Below are 14,722 nucleotides of genomic sequence, written 5' to 3'. Positions count from 1 at the left end.
GTAAAATATCATGCCAAAGGAAAAGAGAACAGAATGTAATATCCAGAAAACCTACTAATTCTGTCCAGCATAACTATTACAGGACATACATAAAATTTCAACAAAAGTAAATAGTAAAGCCAAGTGTATATGCATAACTTTTGAAATTAGCTTTTCAAATAATAAAATCAGAACATTTTGGATTATAATAAAGAGGGAAACAGGAACTTCACCATCCGACAGTGTAAGAACTGCTTTCCTAAAAATTAACAATTTGAAAATTGTTGATAGTGAACATAGGTTGCACTTGGTGACCTAAGTGAAGTGGCAGATAATCTGAAACTTAACCTTCCTGAAATTTCAATTGATATAAATGTATCACCCATAACTGTCCATGATATCAAGGAAGTAATTCACTCATTAAAAAGTAAAAGATTTTCAGGTATAGATAACATCTCTAGCAAGGTGTTAAAAGCCTGCAGTAATGAAGTATATGTAGTATTTGCTCACATTTGCAAACAGCTCTTTGTGAAGGAATTGTTCCAGAGAGGGTGAAATATGCCATTGTGAGACCTCTTTACAACTGCGGTGATGCTACAGATGTCACTAATTATTGTCCTGTCTCTCTATTAACAACATTTTCAAACATTCTTGGAAAAGCAGTATATAATAGGATAACAATATTATTATCAACCATAGACAATTTGGTTTTGAAAAAGGGGTTTCGACAGAGTGAGCTATATACTCATTTAATATTGTGGAGTCTATTAACAATAAGAAGTTACCAGTTGGTGTCTTCTGTGACCTTTCCAAGGCTTTTGATTGTCTAAACCACAAGATAGTCTTAGAGAATGCTTATCATTATGAAATTTCAGTATTTGCTTAAAATCCATATCTCAAAGACAGGAAACAAAAGGTGGTACTATGTGGCTACAACAATGGATTTCTTAATACAGTGGCTTCTGAATGGGGCAAAATACAGCATGGGATTCCCCATGGATCTGTCCTTGGGCCCTTGCTGTCTTTAATATATGTTAATGATATACCCCTGTTCATTAGTAAATAACTGTGAATTCACAATGTTTGCTGATGATACAAGCGTCATGGTAGATTGTATGTCCACTACTGATCTAGAGCCTGATCTTAATGACATACTCAGAGAAGTTACAGCTTGGTTTACAATTAATTCTCTTTCAGTTAATATTAGAAAAAACTATTTTTGTTCAGTTCCACACTAAAAATAAATATCCAGGAAACACAGTCATTGCACATGACAACCAGGTACTAGAACAACTGCACTCCACTAAATTCCTGGCAGTTCATATTGGCAGTAGGCTCAACTGAGAACATCACATGTCCCTGGCTCTAAAAAGGCTGTAATCAGCAAATTTTGCTTTAAGAATCATCACTCATCTTGAGGACATCACCATTTTAAAATTGGCTTGTTTTGGGTACTTTCACTCATTAATGAGGTGTGGCATAATCTTCTTGGCTAATTCACCAATATATATATATATATAAAAAAATCCTAGCAGCTCAGAAGGGAACAGTCAGAATTAGTGTGGGGTTTCTCCATGAACCTCATGCAGAAAACTATTCACACAGGAATACTGACAACAACAAGCCAGTACACATACTCTCCAATGAATTTTGTCATTAACCCTTTATTTGGCAAATGGTGAAAATAAAAACAAAAAAAATTTTTTTCAGTGCTTATATTTATTTATTATGCTTAAAGAAATACAATTCAGTCAGTTTTAGAAATTTTTGACAAAAATTATGAAAATTATGAAATGTTGCTTACAAGCAACATTGCCAGCAGTAGACCACATTTATACATATTATAGAAAAAAAGTGTTTGCCAATAACCTCAAGCAAAAGGTTTCCGGTACATGAATAATTTAATTTATAAACACATTTATTGAGAGTGGTGTATTGAAAGGTTGTAACAATTGAAAATTGTACTGAAATGCAGGAGGATCTGCAGCGAATTGACACATGGTGCAGGGAATGGCAATTGAATCTCAATGTAGACAAGTGTAATGTGCTGTGAATACGTAGAAAGATGAATGCTTGAATACTGCTTAGCAGTGGGGGATCTGTACCAGAAAGGGTTTATAGGAGAGAGAGAGAAGATCCAACGGAGGGAAACGCACTTCGTTACAGGATAATTTAGCTATAAAATAGCAGGTCAGCAACTGGAAGCAGTTAGTTCCATAAATTATCGGGGAGTACGCATTAGGAGTGATTTAAAATGATCATATAAAATTGGTCGTCGGTAAAGCAGATGCCAGACTGAGATTCATTGCAAGAATCCTAAGGAAATGCAATCCGAAAACAAAGGAAGTAGGTTACAGTACGCTTGTTCGCCCACTGCTTGAATACTGCTCAGCAGTGTGGGACCCGTACCAGATAGGGTTGATAGGAGAGATAGAGAAGATCCAACGGAGAGCAGCGCGCTTCATTACAGGATCATTTAGTAATCGTGAAAGCGTTACGGAGATGATAGATAAACTCCAGTGGAAGACTCTGCAGGAGAGAGACTCAGTAGCTCGGTATGGGCTTTTGTTAAAGTTTCGAGAACATACCTTCACCGAAGAGTCAAGCAGTAAATTGCTCCCTTCTACGTATATCTCATGAAGAGACCATGAGGATAAAATCAGAGAGATTAGAGCCCTCACAGAAGCATACCGACAATCCTTCTTTCCACGAAAAATACGAGACTGGAATAGAAGGGAAAACTGATAGAGGTACTCAGGGTACCCTCCGCCACACACCGTCAGGTGGCTTGCGGAGTATGGATGTAGGTGGAGATTTAGATGTAGATTTATGCATTCCTGCTGTGTAATAGAACTGTTTCATTTTACCTTCTAGTTCTTCTTGCAATGGAATTTTTGGAAACAGTTCCTCTTTGGAATGAAGCACAATACTAAATTGCATTTTGAACACATGACTGTAGAAAATCCAGATGGACAATAACGACAACGACCTTTGGGACCTTATACAGGCCAATGCTCCATATTATCAAATCGAACATCTTGTGTAACAGTCAGAGCTGTTGGCTTCCTCCTCTTCTTTTGTGGTGGTGTTATGTCTATTAGGTCCTTCCTACTTTCCTTTTCCCTGAAAACATCAAACCATTGGCAATGTCTGCCCTGAATGACTTCAGTGAGGTCTTCTTGTCCAGAGATTCTCTTCAAAATACCAGCCAGGCATTTACAACACTCAGATCTAGCATAAATCCAAACAATCTCATGTTCTTTAAAAAATATTTAAACAAAAGATAAATTTAAAAAAGACCAAATGAATGTAGAAATGAAGTAATGAAGTGTATCAAACAATAAAGAAACTGTGAAATATACAGGGTGAACATCAATAAAACTGACAAACTGCAGGGATGGATTCCTGACTGGAAATGAAGGAAAAAGGTCCTGTGAACAGGTGTCCAGAAATGTGTCTTTGCCATGGTAGATGGCATTGACAAATGAAAGTTCCTCTGACCACATGCTGTGTCTAGCACACAGATGACGATTAGACAGATTGATAATGCCAATTCTGGTAAAGGTTGCTTTGTCAGTAAAGAGGACAGAAATCCCATAATTGCAATGGTCTGGTGCAGAAAACACCAGAAATCCTTCCTGTAGATAGAAATCCACTCCTGAAAATCCTTGCACTCACTGCAGGTGATAGGGATGGTAGCGGTTGTCGTGCAGGACACAGTTAATCATACTGTGGCTTACATTGTGCTGGCAGGCCACTTGCCTCTAACTTGTGCTACGGTTTGTCTCAATATCATGTAGAATTCGCTCCTTAAAATCTGGTGTATGCACAGTCTGCCACCTCCCTGCATGCTTATCTATCTGAAAGGACCCGTGATCACACAAATGCTCAAAAAGGCCTAGAAATGTTCTGTGATGTGATTGGTGTCTTTGAGGGTACTTGTTTTGGTATAGCAGTGCTGCCTTGACTATTTCCATCTGCTTGGCCATACAAAACCGCCATCTCTGTTTGTTCCTGACATGAATACCATTCAGCTGCTTGCAGTATGCTGCATCAATCACACAACCTGCAGCACAGAAGAAACATGCAGCATGTGGTCAGAGGAACTTTTATTCGTCAGCGCCATCTGCCGTGGCAAAGATGCATTTCCAGACATATGTTCATGGGACCTTGTTTCCTCCATTTCCAGACAGGAATCTGTCTCTAAAGTTTGTGATTTTATTAACATTCACCTTGTGTAGTTGGTCTTAAGGGGTTTCACATTCTTTAGCAAAGAAATGTAGAATTAAACTACACAATAAAGTACTAAACATGAAAGTACTCAGTGCAAATCCAGATTCAGTGATCAGTTACCAATTCATCTGCGATATAGAGCCTGAGGGGGGGGGGATCTGATTCTGTTACAACAGTGTCTGTGTTAGCACCACTTAAGAAACAGAGAATTTATATTGATTTGTTTACTTAGAACACAGAGAGATTAAACAAACAAAGAGCACATGAACATAATAAAGCCTGAGTGAGAGATAGTCTGAAAATGTTATTACAGTTTGGCCAAATTGATGTATTATTATGCCAAAAGGAACAGCAAAGATCAGTGCTCATATTATTGAATAATTTGACAATTTTTTGATGTTTAGAGCCACTCAGAGGAGAGGACAGATGTAGACTAAAATTAACAGCAGCACAAAAATGCCTATGAGTCTTTTTCAGGAATTGAAGGTTGAATTGAAAAAATATCTTCCAGGTGAATCTCCAAATTAAATGTTTACAGTTCTTGCATTCTACCATTTCTAAGCCTCCCAGCGAGACATAAAATTCAAAAGAGCAAACTATTATATGTCTGCTACTTCAATAATATAGATTTTACTAAGCACAAATTATTTACAAATAAATCACAGAAAGTGGTAGTTCTTGACTCTTCTGGGAATACACAATATGAAAAACTTCTGGAGGTGGTTACCTCTTGACTAATACACTAATCTGAAAGTTTGTTGAATAACTCACGTGTTAGTGTAGGAGAACTGTTTGTAGATTTAACTGGGAAGCTCTCAGATATGATCCATGTTCTCAGTACATCCAGATGTCATTGGTTTATTCACTGAAAACACAACCGTCAGTTGTATGGTGAGTGAAGATGGTACCATATTAGGAGGACAGCCAAGTCCATGTATTAACCAAACATTGATGGTAGGTAACAACAAATTCCAAATCACAGTCAGAGAGAAAATCATGTAAGAGTTGTTGTCAATAGGTACATCAGAGAACATGGTGTGGACATTGGCTGGCTGTGACAAGTGAGACCCCGGCATCTGTGGCAGCTCTTAAATCTGCTGCAGATCTTCAGTTCTTAAAGCTGCTGCAGATCTTTTGCAACATGACTCATTACCAGCAGATGTATACTCCTGTACCATTCCTCGTAATCCATAATTATATTGTTTGACCCTTTGATACATCCGATAAGATTACAAGAGAAACCATCCAAAAATAGAGTGTGATTGCTTATGGTCAGTGAAAAAAAAAAGCCAATGATAATTAAAAATAAAAACAGACAGAAAGGGCATACGATAAGAGAAATAACAGATCAGAGATACCATAGACAATTTTATCAAATAGAAGATGGTATAATAACATTCTCTATTTGATCTGTGAAGGCACAAAGGTATCTAGAACACCATCTTACAGGCAGTAAGTATAAATTAGCAGAATGAAATGGGATGTGTAATCTGAAAATCCTAATATATGGACATTCTGTAAGAGGCTTTTATCTCTCTGTGGAAACAATGTGGTCACTACTGGTGATAAAGATATCGAGTTGTCACAAGCTTTTCCTTCCAGATCAATTATTCTTTATGTCCTGGTAGAGTGTTGCTCTGTAATATGCTTTATTAAGAAGTCTGTAATTAATTGCCTACTTAAATTTTACAGTTTTTACATTACACTTTTATTTTCCCCCGAAGTGTGTATTTTAATGTGTATTTTACAAACAGGGACATTAGCTGTCACATTGTATGGATTACCTTGGCTTGTACTGGTTGTGGTCCCACTGGTGCCCATCTACTATCGCTTGCAAGCCACATACCGTCTATCAGCACGAGAACTGAAGCGCCTTTCAAGTATAACTCTTTCACCTGTCTACAGCCATTTTTCCGAGTCTCTGGCTGGTCGCACAACTGTGAGAGCTCTTGGAGGAATTTCCAGGTACTGCATAATTATTAGTATTTTATGCTACTATTTTAAAAATTTCATCTTCTTTTACCTTTCGATCTTGAGGTTTAGTGACCTTCTGACTTAGTGTTGCTTAACTACAGTTGTTTGTGGGGCCATTAAGACCCAACTTATTCCAAATTTTGTGATAGTTCAGTCTTTTGCAAATTTACATGCACTTTAATACATCGGATCCTAAAAGCAATGCACACTGTAAGCCATGTGTATCTTACATCAATATACCATAGCCTCAACTACATATTTGAGGATGACACATACCACATCACTGTGAATGCTTCTCACACCATTGTGGAGACTGTGTCTCTCTTTTAACAATATGACAAGCCTAAGATAGAGGAGTGTATCTAACATGTAAATACAGGGCTTCAGGAGTCACTAAACAGGGGGGGAGATCACACGTACATTTGACTGATGCATCACCCTTAACATGGTTGCACCACACCTGTCATGGTTTACGTTAATGTTTCATTTCTGATATACTGTTACTTGCAAAACTAATTTCCAGAAGTGTTCAGTGTAACCAGAGCACTGTCTGTCCAATCCCTGTGATTATCAATATTTTCACCAGGATTTTCAGGATAAATTACAGTTGCCACATAACTGTAGGCACAGTTACATCAATCACTGGAGGTGTGGGAAGGGGCATCTTGAGTGGTACAAGGGAGGACATTCATAAACCTTCAGACTTCTTAAATAAGAAAGATGAACTTTTCATTTCACTACATGAAATAGAAAAACGTGAAGCTATTTCTACAGACTTGCTGTGCATAACAGAATATCATTTTGAAGTCCAAGTAATTGAGGAGAAGCACCTAGATGATACAAGCTAGTATCACACTACTGTAGGTATAATACAGGGTGTATCAAAAAGAATCACATGATTTAGAAAAATCTAACTATTATGTTGTTTGAGATATGTGCATGAACAACATACTGTTAGAAAGAGCAAACTCTTTGAGTTTTACATGGTTCCCACTAGGTAGTGGCCATGTGCGCCCACTTCAGTTCTAGTAAAAATGCGGTCGAGACAACAGAAAGCATTTTATGTTCTACATTTTGCGCAGTGCAGGTCAGTAATAACTGTTCAGTGTGACTTTTGTTCTAGGTATGGTGTGGGTCCTCCTACAGCACAGAGCTTTAGATGATGATATGAACAATTCTCAGTAACAGGTTGTTTGTGTAAAGGCAAATTGCCAGGCCGTCCCTGAGTGTCTGACACACGTGTCAAACACATTGGCCATAGTTTCACAAGGAGTCTGCAGAAATCCATTCGCCATTTAGCTTGACAGCTCAACATGGCCCTGATGTCCATCTGACATGTGTTGTGTTGATGGTTACACATGAAACCGTACATAATTCAGCTGCTGCAAGCTTTTCATGGAGGTGACAGACAACAGTATGGCGAGCTCTGATATTTCGTTCTTGGCAAGATGGAGGATGACAGTTTTCTTCCATGCTTAGTGTTCCATTTAAATGGAAAGGTAAACTGTCATAATGTGAGAATGTGGGGTATGGAAGAGCCACATGAAGTTGTTCAACATGAGAGGGACTCTCCGAAGTTTAGCATGTTTTGTGCGGTTTACGGGAAAAGGTGTATGGTCCACTTTTCTTTACCAAGAACACTGTTACAGGAAGCACATATCTCCATATGCTTGAGATCTTCCTTTTCCACTGTAGGAGACTGATTTGAATGATGTAATTTACCAACTGGTTGGGGCACTGCCACACTGGCATTTGCGAGTGCAGGAACTTTTAAACAAAGGATTGCTGAACAATGGATGCATCTCATTGGACCAAATGATTCAGTCTTACATTACTGGCCTCCAAGGTCACCAGACCTAACTTCATGTGATTATTTCTTGTGGTGCTTTATAAAAGACTCTGTTTATGTGCCACCATTACCAACACAACAACAGTGAATGAATTAAGACATTGCATAGCAGCAGCTGTGGAAGCTGTAACTAAAGACATGCTCACTGCAGTGAGGGGACAATTTGAATGCCACATTCACATATGCTGTGCATCTCAAGGGGCATGTATTGAACATCTATAAAAGAAAAACCATTTGATATTTATTTCATGTTCATTCTATTAAAGCTAGATGTTTGTACACCCCAGTAGTAAATTCATTAGTTCCTGGAGAACCTACCAGGGCTTAGCTCAAATCAGTTGATTATGATGGCAGATATGGTATTGCTGACTGCTCAACGGAGAGCCAAGTAAGTGCTTTTAAATGCAGAAGTAGAGTATGGTTATTATACAGAGGCATTTCCATCAACATTTCAACACAAGGAGGGGTCCTGCTAGAAACACATTGACAGTTTAAAAACAATGGAATGTTGGATCCAAAGCAGGCTCATCTGTCTCATATTCAATCACCTGAAAATAAGGAAGCCATGAGAATTGCACTGCAACATAGGCACAGTAAATCAACAAGGAGAGCTGCAGCTGAACTTGGAATATCACATCACTCTATTCAGCATATTCTTCATTCAGGCCTTAATTCCTATATAAAATTCTAGTGCTCCATACTCTTCTTTAGCAGCAGAAAGGAGAAGACAGTTATAATTTTTCTGCTTGGGTAATGCAGAGGGAAGTGAAGGATCCCTGCTCGACATCTGTTTCTTTGATGAGTTGTACATCCATGTCAGTTGCATGGTCAGTAAAGAAAATGTGAGGTTTTGGGCTAGTGAAAGTCCAGTGACCTTCATGAAATGGACAATTACTGTCAAGAAGAGTCTGTTTGATCTGCGAAACAAGTTCCTTCCTGCACTTTATGCCACTCTGTGGCCAACACACACACAATGGTTTATGCAGGATGGAGCCTACTCACATATAGCCAGTGTTGTTCTTAACTTCCCACATGAAACATTTGGTGAAAGAGTGAGATTTCGTCAATTCACAGCCCTGACACCAATCCCTGAAATTACTTTCTGTGAGGATATCTAAAAGGAATCTTCTGTTACCATCCTCTAGATCTAGTGGAACTCAGAACCCACATTAAGAAAAGGGGGACAAACAATTGATGAAGATCTGTGCTTGCAAGTAGTGCGAAATTTGAGTGTCTTGAACAGAAATAACACAGAATTGAACACAGACTCCATTTACGTCAATTCTCCATGAGTTTGTTATTCTAGATTTATGAAGTTCATAATGTTATGTGTCATAATATTCAAATAAATGTAAGTATAAATGGTTCAGCATCTCCAGTGCCCCTCTGTATTTGTTGATGTTTTGTTTTGTGTTGAACATCCGCAACAAGAGTAGAACAACATGGTACAACAGCAAAGGATGATTATTTCTAAGTCCAACTGTCTTTCTGAAGTAGACCTGACCTTTGTAACAAATGATTATTTGACAGTGGTGGTGAAGTGACAGTAGAAAGCATCCATAAGAGAAACATGATATTCCACACAACCATAAATGGTGAAAAAGTTACGCTATTCAGAGAGAATCTACAGGATGAATGATGTAAAGGAATTTGCTGAGGACACAGAGTAGATGAGAATTAAATCTTTCCTAAAAAATATTCTTACAACACTATGAATCCAGTTTTCCTTTACAATGTGTCAGGAAAATTTATAGTAGAAGCCAAGAGAAATGGTGGCTAACATCTAGGATAAAACTATCTTGTGCTCTGAAGAGAAAGCTTTATGTATTTGATGTAGAGGGCTAGCTCTAATAAAGAATTAAAGGGGCATTATGGGCACTATTCAAAAATTGTTCACTGTGTCACCGAAAAGAAAATAACCATCTATTTTCCACAAAAAATTCCAAGGTCAAAGCAAAGGTTATTTGTAGCATAATTAGGCATGGATAAATTCAGCAAGGCAAATGATAATCCCCTCTCTGATGAATGTGGCACTGAGGCAAGTTCGTTGTTGTTGTTGTTGTTGCTGTTGTTGTTGTTGTTGTTGTTGTTGTTGTTGTTGTCGGCATCATTACTGCTGTCTTCATTATGATCTTCAGCCCAAAGAATGGTTTGAAGCAGCTCTGTTTGTTAAATGATTTAAATGGTCAGTCCTGTGCAAGCCTCAAAATCTCTTCAGAATTTGCTGCAACATGCATCCGTTTGAAACTGCTTACTGTGTTCAAGCCTTGGTCTCCCTCTACAATATTTACCTCTTACACTTCCTTCCATTACCAAACTGACAATTCCATGTCACATAAGGATGTTTTCTATCACCCAACACCTTTTTTCTGTCACATTTTGTCATAAATTGCTTTTTTCCCTAGTCAAATTCAGTATCTCCTCATTAGTAACATGATCTACCCATATAACCTTCAGCATTTTTTGTTGTACCACATTTCAAAAGCTTCTATTCTCTTCTTATCTGAATTGCTTATTGTCCATGTTTCATTTCCATACAAGACTACACTCCACTTAAATATTTTCAGAAAAGACATCCTAACACTTAGGTTGATATTAGATGTTAACAAATTCTTTTTCATAAATGCTTTCTTGCTGTTACCAGTCTGCATTTTATATCATCTCCACATTGGCCATCATAAGCTATTTTGAATCCCAAATAACAAAACTCATATATTACTTTATTATTCTCTTATTCTCTGAATTGCGTGTTATCCACATTTCCCTTCCACACAGAGTTACACTCCAGATAAATACATTCAGAAAAGACTTGCCAATGCTTAAACTGGTATTAGATGTTAACAAATTCTTTTTTAAAATGCTTCCTTGCTATTGTCACTCTGCATTTAATATCCTCTTTATATCGGCCATAATCTCTTATTTTCCTGCTCAAATAACAAAACTCATTTAGTACTTTTAGTCTCTCATTTCTTGCTCTCTTTTATGTAGCATTACACGATTTACTTCAGCCATGTTGCATTACCCTTATTTTACTTTTGTTGACATTCATTTTATAATCTCTTTTCGTGACACTATTCATTCTGTTCAGCTGTTCTTCCAAATTGTCTCCCTCAGAATTACAGTGTCATTGACAAACTTTAAAGTTCATACTTCTTCTCTCTGAATTTTAGTTCCCTATCCAAATTCCTCCTTGGTTTCATTTACCTCTTGCTTAACATACATATAGAGTAACACTGGGGACAGGCTACAACCCTGTCTCACTCCCTTTCATACCCTTTTGACTCATATAACTGCAGATTATAAATAACATTTCACTTCCTGTATCTTATCCCTGATATCTTCAAAATTTCAAAGAATGTAGCCCAGTCAGCACTGTCAAAAGTTTCCCCTAAATCTACAAATGCGGAAAACATATGTTTGCCTTTTTCAGCCTATCGTCTTGCATAAGTCATCAGTCAGTATTGCTTCACATGTTCCTGGATTTCTTGGGAACCCAAACTAACCTTTCCTGAGGTTGGCTTCTAAGAGCTTTTGCTTTCTTCTCTCCAAATAATTCATGCCAATATCTTGCAACCTAGAATCATCAAACTGATGGTTTGGTGGTATTCACATTGTTCAGCACCTGCCTTTTTTGGAATTGGTCTTCTTAGATTCTTCTTGAAGTCTGTGGGAGTTTCATCTTCATTCATTTCCTCTCTTTCTATAAAATTATCCTCAAATTTGTTTCCATTCTGTAGATCTTTTACATATTCATTCTACCTTCCAGCTTTCTCTTCTTTGTTTGGTTCTGGCTTGCCATGTTAGATCTTGATAGTCATACACATCCTATTCTTTTCACCAAAGATAACTGTTATTTTCCTGTAGGTGGTGGCAACTATTTTTCCCCTAGCTATGCATGTTTCTACAGCAGAGCCATTCTTGCTTAGTCATATTGCACTTTCTGTCAATCTGACGATCTGTATTCCTTTTCACCTGCCTTGTTTGCTGCATTTTTCATCAATGAATTCAGTGTCTTCTGTGTTAGCCAGGAATTTCTACTGGGCCTTGCGTTATTACCAGTGTGATCGTCTGCTACCTTCCCTGTTTCATATCTCAAAGGTACGCAATCATCTTCCCACCCTCTATTCTATTCCTCTCCCCGGTTTCAGTCCAACATTTTCTGACCCTCCCACTGAAACTCTCAACAACCTTTGGTTCCTTCAGTTTATGCAGCTCTCTTCTCCTTAATTTCCTCTCTTTTCACAATTTCTTCACTTTCAATGTGCAGCTTATAACCAATAAATTATGGTCAGAGTCCACATCTAACCCTGGATATGTCATACAGTTTAAAACTTGGTAAATAAAACAGAAAGAAACTTCCACATGGGAAAAATATATTAAAAACAAAGATTCCAAGACTTACCAAGCGGGAAAGCGCCGGCAGACAGGCACATGAACAAAACACACAAACACACACACAGAATTACGAGCTTTCGCAACTGGCAGTTGCTTCGTCAGGAAAGAGGGAAGGAGAGGGAAAAATGAAAGGATGTGGGTTTTAAGGGAGAGGGTAAGGAGTCATTCCAATCCCCACTCCCTTAAAACCCACATCCTTTCATTTTTCCCTCTCCTTCCCTCTTTCCTGACGAAGCAACTGCCAGTTGCGAAAGCTCGTAATTCTGTGTGTGTGTTTTTTTGTGTTTTGTTCATGTGCCTGTCTGCCGGCGCTTTCCCGCTTGGTAAGTCTTGGAATCTTTGTTTTTAATATAGTTTAAAACTTGGTTTTGAAATCTCTGCCTTTCCATTATATAATCAATCTGAAACCTTAAAGTTTACCCAGGTCTTTTGTATAAGCCGTTCTTCCATGATTCTTAAACCAAATGGAAGCAATGACTAAATTTTGCTCTGTGCAAAATTCTACTAGGCATCTTCATCTTTTATTGCTTTCCCCCAGTCAATATTTTCCTAAGTTTTTCTCTCTTCTCCCTACTGCTGAATTCTGTTCACCCATACCAATTAAATTTGTGTCTCCCTTAATTATGTGAACAATATTGTAGAAAGAAAAGATTGTTACTCATTGTAAAGATGGAACATTGAGTTACAGGCAGACACAATGAAAAGACTGTTACACAGTTATCTTCTGGCCAATGTCTTATTCAGAAAAGAAAACATGCGTACATTCACGCAATCAAGCATATTTCATGCATGTATGAGCACTATCTCCAGCCACTCAGGACATAAACATTGTTGATATTCCAACCTTGACTTCTTATTGTTTGATTTTAACTATATGAATAATTTCATTTATCTGATCATACATTCATTCAATCTCTTCATCATCTGCAGAGCCAGTTGGTCTAAAACTTGTACTACTATGGTAGGTGTTGATTTTGTGACTATGGTGATGCTTTCACTACACTGTTCACAGTAGCTTAGCCACATTCCTATTTTCATATTCATTATTAAGCGTATTCCTGTGTTACCCATGTTTGATTCTGTGTTGATAACCCTGTACTCACCTAACCAGAATTCTTTTTCTTCCTGCCACCACACTTATGTAACTCCTGCTGTGTCTAGTTTCAACTTAACCATTTACAGTTTTAAATTCTCTAACCTACCTAACATTCCACACTCTGACCAGTAGACTGCCCGTTATCTTTTTCCTGATTATCACGTCCACCGGAGTATTCCTTGCCCTGAGATATGAACGGGGGACAATTTTACAACTGGAATTTTTTTACCCAAGATGATGCCATCATCATTAAGTCATATAGTAGAGATTCATGCCCACAGGAAATAATAGAGGCTGTAGTTTCTCATAGCTTTGATGCATTGACTGTATCAGTATAGCAAGGCTATGTTGGCCAATGTTACAAGCCAGACCAGGTAATCATCTAGACTATTGCCTCGGCAGCTACTGAGAAGGCTGCTGCCTCTCTTCAGGAAGCATTGCGTTGCACCTGCAATACTGCTGTCTGTATCACTGAGGTACACACACCTCCCCACCTCTGCAAGGTTTGTGTTTATGTTGATAAGATAGCACTCCACCTAGTCTGTTTTTCACAGACCCAAAAATGCTGAAAACTGCATATAATAGCAAAGGGAACTGTAGAATACTTGCTGAATACTTTGAAGAACTACATAACTGTGATCAACGGAAAGAAAAATTTAATTTCAATATTGTAAACCCAATGCCACCGGACTCAAAGCTGCCAATCATAGAAGAAATAAAAGCAATCATAGCAGACCTTAAAAATATAAAGCACCTGTGGAGGATAATATAGTTGCTGAACTATGGAAGTGTACTAGTGACATGATACAATGTCTGTAAGAAACCCTCCAAAAAATGTGGACAACACACAGCTTACCACCAGAATGGACATCTACACTATAACATGCACTACATAAAAAAGGTAAGAAAACAGATCCTAACAATTGTAGGGAAATCTCCCTCTTACCAGTGACCTATAAGAGAAATACACTGCTTGATATTTTAAAAGAATTGGGACTTGATACTAAAACAACTGAAATAATTAAAGCAACTTTGACAAATACAAAATTGAAAGTAAATTTTAGGTTAGAGCTTTCAAAATCACTTGAAATAAAGGCAGGTGTTTGACAGGGAGATGGTTTGTCACCTTTGGTTTTCAATTGTGTGTTAGAGAAGGTAGTTCAATAATGGAGGAAGACCATCAATGCTAAAGGGAT

General features: G+C 37.8%; 1 protein-coding gene across 2 annotated transcripts in view; it reads left to right on the top strand.

Moving 5' to 3' along the window:
• The window catches only part of LOC126342120 (ATP-binding cassette sub-family C member 10), a 371,444-nt gene that overhangs the window by 238,513 nt on the left and 118,209 nt on the right, over positions 1-14,722 (top strand). For both annotated transcript variants that reach the window (XM_050001827.1, XM_050001828.1), the window contains one exon: positions 5,967-6,177. In XM_050001827.1, coding sequence (XP_049857784.1) covers positions 5,967-6,177 — 211 coding nt within the window. The remainder of the gene's footprint in view (positions 1-5,966; positions 6,178-14,722) is intronic.

This window comes from Schistocerca gregaria, chromosome 1 (genome assembly GCF_023897955.1).
Source record: "Schistocerca gregaria isolate iqSchGreg1 chromosome 1, iqSchGreg1.2, whole genome shotgun sequence".
Classification (NCBI taxonomy): Eukaryota; Metazoa; Arthropoda; class Insecta; order Orthoptera; family Acrididae; genus Schistocerca; species Schistocerca gregaria.
Note: the sequence above shows the minus strand (reverse complement) of the source record. Positions and strands in the feature narration are given on the sequence as shown.